The sequence below is a fragment of the Leptonotus elevatus genome, chromosome 16, assembly GCF_054856555.1.
Source record: "Leptonotus elevatus isolate MCC_2025b chromosome 16, RoL_Lele_1.0, whole genome shotgun sequence".
NCBI lineage: Eukaryota > Metazoa > Chordata > Actinopteri > Syngnathiformes > Syngnathidae > Leptonotus > Leptonotus elevatus.
Genome location: NC_141254.1, coordinates 2,480,401 through 2,493,765, shown reverse-complemented (window position 1 = coordinate 2,493,765; position 13,365 = coordinate 2,480,401). Strand labels below are relative to the sequence as shown.

General features: G+C 38.2%; 1 protein-coding gene across 2 annotated transcripts in view; it reads left to right on the top strand.

The window, feature by feature from the left end:
• The window catches only part of nova1 (NOVA alternative splicing regulator 1), a 45,987-nt gene extending 33,990 nt beyond the window's left edge, over positions 1–11,997 (top strand). For both annotated transcript variants that reach the window (XM_086098449.1, XM_086098450.1), the window contains exon 4: positions 1,789–11,997. In XM_086098449.1, the coding sequence (XP_085954575.1) occupies positions 1,789–2,808 (1,020 nt within the window). In that variant the 3' untranslated portion in view covers positions 2,809–11,997. The remainder of the gene's footprint in view (positions 1–1,788) is intronic.
• The last annotated feature ends 1,368 nt before the right edge of the window (positions 11,998–13,365 follow it).

Below are 13,365 nucleotides of genomic sequence, written 5' to 3'. Positions count from 1 at the left end.
CAAAATTTGACATTTTATAGTCGCAAATTTCTGACTTTATAAGGTGGCAAATTTATGGGGTTTTTTCTCGCAAAATTTGCCACTTTATAAATTGCTAAATTAAAATAAATTTGCGAGAAAACCTGCAAATACTTAAAGCCATTACTATCTCCTTATGTGATAACCTGACCGAAACGTATTGGCACAATCATCCGAGTAGTACGCTACATGTATTTCTCGTAAGTTTCTGACTTTTTTTTCTTGCAAATCTGCTACTTTATAAAGTCAAAAATGTGCCACTTTCTAAACTCGCAAATTTGCCACTTTATAAATTCGAAAATTTACACGTTTTTTCTCACAAATTTGCCACTAAATAAAGTGGCAAATTTATGAGTTTTTTCTTGCAATTTATTTGCATTATTTTTATTTTTCTATTCTATTAATATTGCCCCCGCCCTCTAAAAAAGATATATTTATACGTGGTCCTAATACGCCGCCGTAACTATACTGGAGCCAGCCACTAGGGACCAATTGAGATATTTTTGTTTGGCTTTCAGGGGAGTTATCACGTCATCCATCATTGTACACACACTAGTTGTGTGTGGTCTCTATGTGGTAGGCACACTTCACTTCTAGGACACCTTGTTTATTCGTTACCACTGTTAGTCATTCCCTGGGCCATGACCCACAGGCTGGCAAGGTCAGGAAAAAGTGAGGGTATGTGGTTATTTTTACCTACAGTTTTTCATAGCAAGACCATGTGACAGCTGTAGCTTAAACCCCTAGGATTAACAAATTGCTGAGTAAAGCAGGCGCTGCCATAGCTCAGACTCAGTCAGAGCTGTCCCTCGTTCTGTTTAAGCTCTTAAATATGGAGGACCAAAACTGCTCAAATTAAAAATAAATAAATGACTAAAGTGAAAATAAAAACTGCTATAAAAAAAATGTAATTTAAAAATTTAATACAAAAATCTAAATGGAAATAAAAACAAAAAAAGATATATCCCTAAATAAATAAATAAAAGTAAAAATAAATACAAAACTAAAAAGCAAGATTTAAAAAAAAATTAAAATTAAAATAAATGTCGAAATAAATACAAAATCAAATATATAAATATAATTAAATATTGATCAATAAATAAAAATGCTCTGCTCTCACATTTATTTATTTCATGCTGCAGACGCTCTGTCAGGTCGAAATGTTATTCAAATGAGGGGGCGATCCTAAGCGTGTCTTGGGTTAGGCTTTGCTGGTCGCAAGTTGTGGTGACAGTGGACAAGATAGTCGTCCATTGCTGGAGCTCTCATACAAGCCGGCGAGACTTCTTTGTTCGCCGACCAGCTCACTCGACCATTGAAAGGCAGTTTGCAACGGCAGAGCCCAACCCAACGCTTAGGACCGCCCCCTTATTTAAATAACATTTCTGCAGAGTGTCTGCAGCATGAAATAAATAATAATGTGAGAACAGAGCGTTTTTTTGTGATTTATTGATATTTAATTATATTTATATATTTATTTTTGTATTTATTTCAACATTTATTTTTATTTTTATTTTTTTAATCTTGATTTTTATTTTTGTATTTATTTTTTTACTTTAATTTATTAATTTAGGATGTATATTTTTGTTGTTTTTATTTCCATTTATATTAATTTTTTGAATTATATTTTTCATATCTGTTTTTATTTTCACTTTTAGCCATTTATTTATTTAGTCAGTTATTTTTAATTTGGGCAGTTTTGGTCCGCCATAGTTAAAAGTAGTCTTGTTCATTTGCTGCTACTATATATAATTTATATTTTTTCTGCAGGCCAAACTGATTGTGCCCAACAGCACAGCTGGGCTGATTATTGGCAAGGGAGGAGCCACAGTGAAAGCGGTGATGGAGCAGTCAGGGGCTTGGGTGCAGCTCTCCCAGAAGCCGGAAGGCATCAACCTGCAGGAGCGAGTGGTAACAATCAGTGGTGAGCCTGAACAGAACCGTAAGGCAGTGGAAATCATAGTACAAAAAATCCAGGAGGACCCTCAGAGCAGCAGCTGCCTCAACATCAGTTATTCCAACATCTCCGGCCCAGTGGCTAACTCCAACCCCACCGGATCGCCCTACGCCAACACGGCCGAGGTGCTGCCTAACGCAGCTGCGGCAGCTGCCACTGCCTCCAGCCTTCTGGGCCAGGCTGGCTTGACAGGAATGGGTGCCTTCCCTGCTGCCATGTCTACCTTCTCTGGCAATGACCTCCTGGCCATCACATCAGCCCTCAACACGCTGGCCAGCTATGGCTACAATACCAACACCTTGGGCTTGGGCCTTAACCCCGCAGCAGCCTCTGGTGTCCTTGCTGCAGTAGCGGCGAGCGCTAACCCGGCGGCCGCGGCTGCAGCTAACCTCCTAGCCTCCTATGCTAGCGATGCCTCCGGCAGTGCTGGCCACCCAGTGACCGGGCTTGGTGGTTTCTCCCTTGGTTCTCTTGCAGCTGCGACAGGTGCTTCCAATGGTTACCTAAACGCTTCATCCCCACTGATGGCCTCCTCCCTATTAGCAACAGAGAAGCTTGCAGATGGAGCCAAGGACGTGGTTGAAATTGCTGTACCCGAAAATCTGGTTGGTGCAATTTTGGGAAAAGGAGGAAAAACGCTGGTAGAGTACCAGGAGCTAACAGGAGCCCGCATCCAGATCTCCAAAAAGGGAGAGTTCATTCCTGGTACTCGGAACCGTAAAGTCACCATAACAGGGTCGCCAGCAGCTACTCAAGCAGCGCAGTATCTCATCAGCCAGCGAATCACTTATGAGCAGGGCGTGCGTGCTACCAACCCGCAAAAAGTGGGTTAAAAGGAAAGAGAAGAAAGGAAGAAGAAAGGAAGAAGAAAGGAAGAAGGAAGGATGGAAGGAAGGATGGAAGGAAGGAAAGGATGAGGACAGAGCTAGAGGGGAATTCTACTTGAGGGTCACAATGACGAAGAAAGAGAAGCGTCCAAATATGTGTTTAATATTTCAGAATTAAATGAGAGGATCAAAAAGGAGGAGGAGGGGGAGACACTGAAGACAAGCGTGTGTGATATTTGAATGTGTTCTAGGACTGATGTGTCCTGATGTTTTTTAAAAGTTTGTGTCGAGTCCTTTCTGATGATGGTGATCCGAGTAAGCTGAACTGGTCCACTGCCAAGCTGCAGATTCAAGGGTGAGGCATATGGTTTCACCTTCTTCGAAAACCTCATTGATGATCTACTTTCTTTCCTTTTTTTTTTTTGTTGTTGTTTTTTTTATCTCTGTTCAATGGTTTTGATGTCAGTTGCAGACCTCAGCTCCCGGTGAGTTGAGTGCGTCCAGCGAGATTACAGCCAACTAATGGAGCTGTTTCACAAATCTTTCTCTTTGTATACAATGTAGAAGGCACTGTTATGGGGGAGCCGTTTTACAACCACCTGAGGCCACCTCAGTTTACGAGAAGCAAATAATTTACTTAATACCTATGTTGACATTTGTTGAAATATATTGTAATTGAAATTTCTAAATTTGGGTATATTATATTTTTATCCATTATTTATTAATATGATCAGATTCAATTAAAAAAAAATTAAACCTGTGAATGCAGGTTGATCTGAATGTAAAAAAAATATTTGCCTATTGATATTTTTTATTTACAGGTATCAAATGTTTTGCAGTGAAAGAAATGTAAAAGTCAAGCCCAGTCTGAACTTCACATGTGCAGTCTGCGAGTTTAGTTCAGGGCTCAATAATCCATGTGAGAGGATAGAGGAGACACACAGGAATGTATAAATATACTTAACATGAAAACGCATAGCTAACGCTCCCACAAATGCACAAACATTGAAATATATCCAGTCATGGCAACAAACACCCTGAAATAGGTTCTTGTTTTAATCCTTTATTGGTGCTACAGGATTCGAGATTCCCCATTATCACATCCAAATCTCCCACTCCCACTTGGCTGATTTATTGCCCAGCCATGCCGAGGTGGCAAATCCAGAGCCAGAAAGTGAAAACCCTGTCACAGTTTGGCTTTAGCAATTGGTGCTAGCTTGCTAGCTAGCTAGCTAGCTCCCTAGCTAGCACCTGGGGCAAAATCCAAACAGTGGCAGGGTTTTTACTTTCTGGACCTGGATTTGCCACCTCTGGTAGCTCAGAAGATGTGACCAATGCTGTAACATAATGAAAAGGGTCGACGTCAGCATTATATTGCAGAATTAAGGTCTCAAACCTATCCTTACTCCCTAAAAATTGGCTATGGCCAGAATATACCTAACAGCCTTACTGTCGTATGTGAATATCCCTATAATTGACATAAATATCAGACTTGTGCTGATGGAAAGGGAACAAAGCACTAAAAACAAACTGTATGAATCAATATCTGTGAACAAACGAACTATTGCCTTTACATCAAGGGTACCAAATATTCTTCAGAGGCATCCTCTAATGAAAGGGAAATAGAGTGACACTTGAAAAGAAGGCTTGGTCACAGTTTCCGTGTGAGCCATCCTTCTCTATTTACATCAAGACAAAAACATTTCTTTCAGTTCATCCAGGCAGCCTTTTATCAATCCCAAAACACGTGACTCATCACTAACTTTGGGCAGAGTATGTAATAATAAAACGCCACATAAATATTTTTGAATCACTGTCTTTCATGGATAATAGTTAATCTAATGCAGGGAGGCCAACTACTTAAGCACTCAGAGTACTTTGGCCTCTCCTCTGTGCTGCTATCCATTGTGTTCATCTTGAGTACTCTTGGTCTATGAAGACTGCACTGTGAGACATTAAGAACACAATGTGAGGCTTGTCTGTCACTTCTGGGATGTGTGTATATTTTCATGTGCAAATCGATGTTACACAGGCAAGGCCTGACTATCATAAACACATTTATCTTCCAACATCTCATGAAGTCCGTCAGCACAGGCACACTGCTCTTCAATTAGAGGATGTGTTCTGATCGGCAAATTTATACGTTTCTTCTTCTCCCAAATGATACCGTACACTCTAAAAACAGTTGGGTCAAAATTAACCCAATTATGGATAAAAAATGGAGCAATACACTTTATAGGTCAATTTGACCCAACTTTCTGGGTTGTTTTATACCAAATTACCCAATATTTTGACCCAAGTAAAGGATCTGACAAATATTTGAGTGTACACTCTAAAAACAGTTGGATCAAAAATAAATTTTAATATTTAAAATATTTTAGAATGTTCACTATAAAAACAGTTGGGTCAAAAATAACCCAACTATGGGTCAAAAATGGACCCATCCTCTACTTTGGTCAATTTGACCCAACTTTGAATCAAGAAATGGGCTTATAGTGTAAAACAACTCATAAATATTGGTCAGATCCTTTGCTTGGGTCAAAAAATTGGGTCATTTTGTATAAAACAACCCAACAAATTGGGTCAAATTGACCTATTAAGTGGATTGCTCCTTTTTTTTTTTTTTTTCATAATTGGGTTACTTTTGACCCAACTGTTTTTATTGTGCACCTATCCCCCTATCAACTAAAACATCTTCCAACAGTCCCTTTCGCTCAAAGCTCTATGACCAGCTGTCTGAAAACATTGTTGTGAGGGTTGTGCACACAGCTGAGTAGTATCCAAGAAAATCTTTTTGTGGAAATTTTAACCCCGAGTCTGTTGTCCCTCCACTTTTCTAGATAATTCAAAGCATTTCTGAAAGCAAAATGGATTGTCTGTGTGAATATTTTGTGCGGCTGTTGCTAGTGGGCCTCTCTTCCTGGACGACTACTGTATAAAGTCCTCCATTACCAATTTGGCTTCTCGTAAAATAATTGTTTAATAGAACATTGTACTGCCCAGTGTTTTAGCCTACAATAAAATACAAGCACAAAGCAAAGGGGGATTATCAATGCAACTGGACTGCTTGATTGCAGGGAGCTATTCTTCAAACCTCTGATCAAAACAGTGCCAAATATTATATCTCTCTGCACCTCATTAACTTTCCTCTTTCTCTCAACATCTTATTCCCCCTTGCATGTTGCCGTTTGTTGTCATTCTTAGGTCCCACCTAATAGCTCTGTGCTTTTTCCTCCTGTACAGTCCACTGTGCTCTCTTTCTCCCCCTCTTTCTCCTTTCTCCTGTCTTGTCTTCTCATGAGCGGTGGTTGGGTGTGCTGCTGGTGGGATTATGCACTAGGTCGAAAGGGTATGAAACTATTTTGCCAGGTTGCAGAGTTCACAAGGCTTAAAATGCACAGAAAACACCTGCCTCCAAAACTGTGACACCCACTACTAGACAGAGGTGGCAAATCCAGGTCCAGGAAGTAAAAACTCTGCCACAGTTTGGCTTTAGCCCCAGGTGCTAAGTAGCTAGCTCCTTAGCAGGTAAAGAAGCACCATGGGTGCTAGCTAGTGTTAAAGTAGACAATATTTGTATTCTACTCTTTGCGTGTTCAATTAACTGAATGGTGAGATTCTGGTGAAGAAGTCCCTTTGCAAAGGTATCATCATAACAGAAGCTTCTGGTCACACAAAATGAAGACACCCAAGCCGTGTTCGGTTCAGATTGTGTGTCCCTCCTTCTCCTGCACATCATTATTTATTGAAAAGTGGGTGAATACGAAAAGTCTCCTCACCCCTCCCATTCACAAAAAGGCAGAAGTTCCCAGGACTACAAATCAGATTAGACCTAAACAATAATAAATCAGCCTGTCCTTGGACTCGACCGACTGAGACTGGTACAGACTCTACTCCCTCTTTCCCAGGAAAAGAGAGACAGATAAGAATACAATAGACAATACTATTCATTGAGCTACACAGCTATAACTAAATCCAAAACGGCTAAAATATAAATTGAAACTGAAAAACAATGTTAATAATTCAACATTAGCTAGCAGGTAAACAAGCACCATTGGAGCTAGCTAGGGAGCTAGCAAGCTAGCAGGTAAAAAAGCACCTTGGGAGCTAGCTAGCTAGCACCTGGGGCTAAAGCCAAACTGTGGCAGTGTTTTTACTTTCTGGACCTGGATTTTCCACCTCTGCTACTAGACCAACCAGCAATTTTAACGCAAAGTGTCCAATTCAGTCTATAACAAGAACAAATAAGATTTTGGAAAAAAAATGGAAAAGGACTTTTTTTCCAGATGAAAGCAGATATTGGTTAAGCATTCATGAATATTCATATGTCGGCTGAACAACTGGAGCTCATGTCACAGCCTCTTTACAAAGCAAACAGAATGCATAAGTACGATGGGAACTTGTTTGTGACCTCAAGCTGAAACAATGGCATCCTTTATGCATATCCTCTTATCTGAAAATGACCAGAATTCATTTCTGTGGAATACAATGTCATGTCATATGATCTATATGTACTTTATTGTAGCTATTCTAGTTTGTAGTCTAAATGCAGTCCAGCGTTGTCAATACAATGTGAACTATGTTATACTTGTGTGGATGATGAGAGTGCCAATTACGCCTGATTAAGATTAGCTTTGCGATTTGTTTGTGCATTATGATGACTCATCAACCGGTGGTGTCCATATTTCTGTCACTGATTATTTAGTTTGACAGTAAGAAAATGTAAAGAATATTGGAAGCAATATAGTAGCATGTTGTCCTGTTTTTGTGTTTTATGTCTGTTGTATGAATCTTTGAAGTTACTACAATTTTGAATGAATAGGTTTACATGTACTTTTTGTAAGTTATGAAGATGCTGCTATTTGATAAGTATACTATACAAAATATTTTAGTTGAAAAGATGTCTGGTCAGTTGATTAGAAATATGCTCCTAAAGGTGGGAGCATACAGCGAGGTGTATAGAATACTACAGTATTGATAAGATAATAAAAGTAATAATAGACTCCATAGTACAACCTGTGCCAAACTAGACCTCTGCAGCTTTTGAAATTGTAGGTGTGCGATCAATTGTTAGATATCAATAACTTGTTTAGAAGTGCTGATCAAGTGCCAACCAAACATTGTCTTTTAAGTTAAGAAAAGATAATCAAAATCAAATACATTATGTAAGAAAACAAAGGACAATAAACTGTCTGTGCATTCTTTTATCCCATAGGTACATAGAACAAGAGTAAAAGATTGTGATTTGTATGGGTCCATGTTGTTTTACACTCCATGCATCCCTTGCGTGTTTGTTTGACCTGTGGCTTAAGTACTGCTGTTTTTTCACAATGTCTCTAATGGCCAGCATGGACTAAGCATAACATGTTATAAGCATTCATAACATAGCCATTAACAATCAAAAATGTGTTTGTGGAGTTAGGTGTTATCTTTTTGCACGTCTTCTAATGCATGGTATCAAAGAAAAATTTTGGAGGAAAAAAAGTGACAAAAATTTGCGAGGTGACTCGTACGTAACATTCAGAACACCGCATGCAGTCAAATGTAGAGCACTTAAGTTTACTCACCTCATGTTTATCAAGTTGTGTTTTAATGTTGTGAGTTGGAAAGGAGTTTATTATTGTCATGTTGGCCCAGAAAAACAGCACTGACACAGCACCCATATCTCAGATTAAAGTTGATATCTCCAGACATCAACAGAGAAGATGTTTTTCTTTTCTTCATATGTTCAAGAAGAAGTTTAAACAACAACAAAAAGGGAAACAAGCAAATGTGAAAATGTAATTGGCTCCTTGTTTAGTATTTTTCTTTTCTTATTATATCTGACACACTTAGATATTAGACATGCATTTATTTAACAAACAGGTTGAACCTCTTGCAGAGATGGCAAATCCAGGTCTAGAAAGTATCAACCTTGCCACAGTTTGGCTTTAGCCCCATTTGCTAGCTAGCTAGCTAGCTAGCAACCTAGCAGGTAAATAAGCATCATGGGTGCTAGCTCGCTAGCAGGTAAACAGGCACCGTGGGAGCTAGCTAGGGAACTAGCTAACTAGCACCTGAGGCTAAAGCAAAACTAGCAGGGTTTTTTACTTTCTGGACCTGGATTTGGCACCTCTGACCTCATGTAACCTGTCATGTTTTTGTTTTGTTTTTGTCACAGCTTGAAAGCCTGTTTCTAAGCTATGAATGTACCCATCACTTCTTTTTTTTTATCAGTCTATGATGTAAAAATCAGGGCAGGAATGTCACAAACATGTAGAGTTAATATATATGTCAGATTTCAGCTATAGTCAGGTAGGCCTCTCATGGCCATTGAACCAGATTATGTTTAACCCAATTTCCAATTCACTGTTAACATTATCTTGTTTGTTTGGTGTTGCATAATTGCACTTTACTGATAATTCGGTCTTAGTAGGTGTGAAATGAAGCAAACCGCGTTGATTAGCTATTTTTTTTCTTTTTATTATTTTGATGTAAATTGTATTTATTAATCCTGTTGGGTTGAGTGATGGAAAGGGCTGGAGTCTCAGACAAAATCGAGAAGTAGCACATGTTCCTTCTCTTTAAAGCATTGTCCTTCACATTCTCTTCAGCAGATGTTTGTGTCAATCACTGTGTGTTTTGTTTTTAACTAACATGTGAAAGACCACATGTTTGTCTTTTTATATCTGTTTTTGTTGACCGAGTCTTGGAAATTAGAAAATACACGTAATTCATCAAGCCAATTTTCTCTGGGGGCTGAAGGCACTAAGGGATGCATTTTGATATTACCGTCAAATCTGAGAGGCATAATCTAATCTATAGAGGACCAAAACTGCCAAAATTAAAAATAAATAAATGACTAAATAAATAAAAGTGAAAATAAAAACGGATTTAATTCCAAATTTAAATACAAAAAAATAAAAACTGCATATATATATATATATATATATATATATATATATATATATATATATATATATATATATATATATATATATATATATATATATATATATATATATGTATATATGTATATATATATATATATATATATATACACACATACACACACACATAAATAAATAGAAGAAAAAATAAAAATTAATAAAAAATAAGATTCCAAAAATAAATTTCAAAATAAATACAAAATAAATATATAAATAGAATTAAATATCAATCAATCAATAAAAACGCTCTGCTCTCACATTTATTTATTTCATGTTGACGCTCTGTCAGGTCGAAATGTTATTCAAATAAGGGGGCGGTCCTAAGCCTGTTTTGGGTTGGGCTCTATATATTTTGTTGTTTTTATTTCCATTTATATTTATTTTTTGTATTTAATTTTTGAATTATATTTTTTTAATCCGTTTTTATTTTTACTTTAATTTTTTTATTTAGTAATTTCTTTATTTTTAATGTTGGCAGTTTTGCTCCTCTATAATAATCAGCACCAGCAAAATGATGATTCTCTCTGCCACCTCAACATGACAAAAATAATAGAGGAAAACAATTAGATATAGAATGCTGAAGGCCTAGTTTGTTACCTGAATGATGTTAATGTCTCATTCTCTTAGGCTTCCAGCCCTCACTACTGTATTGCATTTACTGCTCCATATCTGAATGCCAAATGAATTACTGTATCATTCCGAAAGCATATTCACTCCACGTGTTCTGGACATTCGTTGGCCTCCATAGAGCCCTTTCACAAGAAGGCTCGGACTGCTAAACTCTACAGACTGGCTAAGGCTGCTCCTCTCACCCTTAAAACCTCATCTACCTGCGCCTCATTGTCAAACAGCCTACACAATACCACTGTTTGCGTTTCAGTTTGATGAGCACCTGATACTGTGTTCACCCTTTAAATGGCTTAAAGTATGTCTGACTACTTTCATCTGAGAAAAGAAGATTCTTGCCAATCAGTCGTGGCCATTTTTTCTTTTCTTTTTTTTTTGTCTTTGACCCTCCCATGAACTTAGTTGACTCCTTCATGCTCAAGAACTCATGTATATGTTGGATATGTTTCATCATGTTTACTGTCATGTTTCTTTCCTGGTTCTTTGATTCATGTGCAGGGTTGAACACTTGCTTGCAAAGTGTACACTGAAGGGAGCATGTCAGTACATTGCAACATGTTTATGACGTTGTAAAATTTTATTTTTGAAACTTCCGTGTACCTGTTTGTTATATCTCAAAGAAAAAAATGGACTGACAGCATACACGCTAATGGGGTATATGCCACTGAGGAGGCGGGACTTCCGACTTCCTGGTCCCGTTACTTGCGCTTCCGTCCTTGCATCTTGCGCGTTCCCGTCAATGGGTGCGAGTGTGTAGTGCGTCTGTCTCAGTTCTCCGAAGCATTTCAGAGAGCTGAGACGGCCATTGGCGGGAGCGCTCGTTTGGGGTGGCGGCTGGCGCAGGGGTGGGGTGGGGTGGAGACGAGTGTTGGTGTGTGACTTGCGGAAGTCGGAAGTCCGTGGCATCTACTCCATAATTCAACTGAAGCAAAGTGATGTATTTTGATTGGGAACACTTCTTTCGTTTGTCACAAGGGGAATGTGAGAAAGTCTAAAGTGTTAACAGCCAGAAGGGCTTTCAAGGCCAGAATTTACGTATCTTTTAAAATGAAAAGTGATTATATTCACAAACATAAGGACAATGCCTTACTTATAGTGCCATAGTGGAAAATGTGTGAAAGATTTTTATGGCTTTTTTTTTTTTGTCTGAATGAGTGCCACATAATTCTGTACTGAGCCAAAAGGCGGCAAGCCTACATAACTTAATGTTAGTTCAGTAGAACGGTTATTGGATCCATTCCTCTTGACAAACATCACCCTAATTTGAAGACATTAGAGCTCAGGCACCATTGTTATGCTGCCAGTCTGTTTTCGGCTTTTGTCAAAGAAACATCTCAGAAGCAGAATGTTTTCTAGATGCAACTGCTGAAGACAAAGACAGCTAAAAGGTGGGCGGGAAGATTATAAAAAGTGTCATTGTTTTACGTGTTTATTTGAACATTATTCATAAATAGATTTTACGGTAATGACTATTTAATGTAACTGTAGTACTGTGTTTGTAAAAGAAATTCAGTGAGTTGTGTTTTATGACTCGTGGACAACCAGTGAAGTCAGCATTTCAGTGTTAATAATGAATTGTTTTTTAAAGATTATTTTTGCGACGGCAACAGAGTCATTATAAATGTTCATTTTAACATCACTTGTCTTGTTTCTTTGTTTTCTCCACCTTGTCCTCTTGAGTCTGTCTGACATAGAACTGCAAACGACACATCTCATTAAATTGAAATGTTATTGATTTCTGGAGTATTGCATCAGAATTATGAGCTGTAAACAAGCCTAATTATTTAATAAATCAGTGCAGACTATTCAAACTGGATATAACAATTACAAGTCAATTAAATGTCAGTCTTCCGTGACTTTGACAATGCACTGTCATTCTCTCCATAAGGGTACAGTGGGGTGTCATCACAAGCACTGTTCCCTCTAATTTTTCATGTATCTGGGCATACACACAAGCTCCCTGAGCAAACTGAGGACTACTGTGAGCAACATCAGATATGCACGCTTTATTTTTAAATAAGTAATTTGGTCCACTTAAAAAAAAGACAAAAATCTGAAAAATGGGATGTGTAAATGTTATACAGTATGTGAGAGTCCTGCTTTGGCCATGGGAAGAGTCCTGCTTTGGCCTGGCTGAGGGTCCTGTTCTGGAAGATATGAGACATATACACCTTTCAGACATAACATTTTGCTCACATTAAAACATTCACATTTTGCACAATGACTTGTGCTGTAGCTTGTGATGCAGTGCAAATTCCTGTAACACTTTGTCTGTAAAATATCTAATTACACAGTTTTTCTTGGCATTTCTACTACCCATAAATGATCTAATAATAACAACATTTAATGATTAATATCCATAAAGACAAAATCTTAATAACCTTCACTAGAATATGCACAAATCTTGACTTAAATTTTACCTTATTTTTCACGTCTGTCCTTCTCACTTCTCCAATGGTTGTACACTTTGTCCAGGTTGATGACAGCATTGATGCATTCCTTTTGATTGCAAGTAAAATATTGTCAATGAGAACTTTAACTTGTTCAGGGTCCGATTTTGTTTTGTTTGACAGCTCGTTCCTTTTCTCTCGGCCTTTTGCGCTCTCCCGCAATAATGTACCAATCCCCTGTCCCATCTTGAGTCTTCGTACAGTTTCGACAGCTTTTAAATGACTTTTATACTGAACGTGACGCTTGAGATAGTCCAGCTTCCATTCAATCCACATTTTTCCCTCTGAAAACTCACTTGCTACTTTGGCATCGCTGCATGTTTTGCAGAGTAGACCTTTCTCACTTGAAAAAGAAAAAATCTCACCCAATTTCACCGCTTTTTCTTCAATTTGCACATACTCCGACAACCATTCCATCTTAAAAGAACTGCATTTCTTTTTTACTGTGGCTTGGTGAGTGGATGTGTCGCTGCCTGTTCGTTTCGCCATGATGCGGGGTTTGTATTAGCATCTATTAACCTGCTAGCTAACCTGCACGGCGCATATAGGCAGGGCCC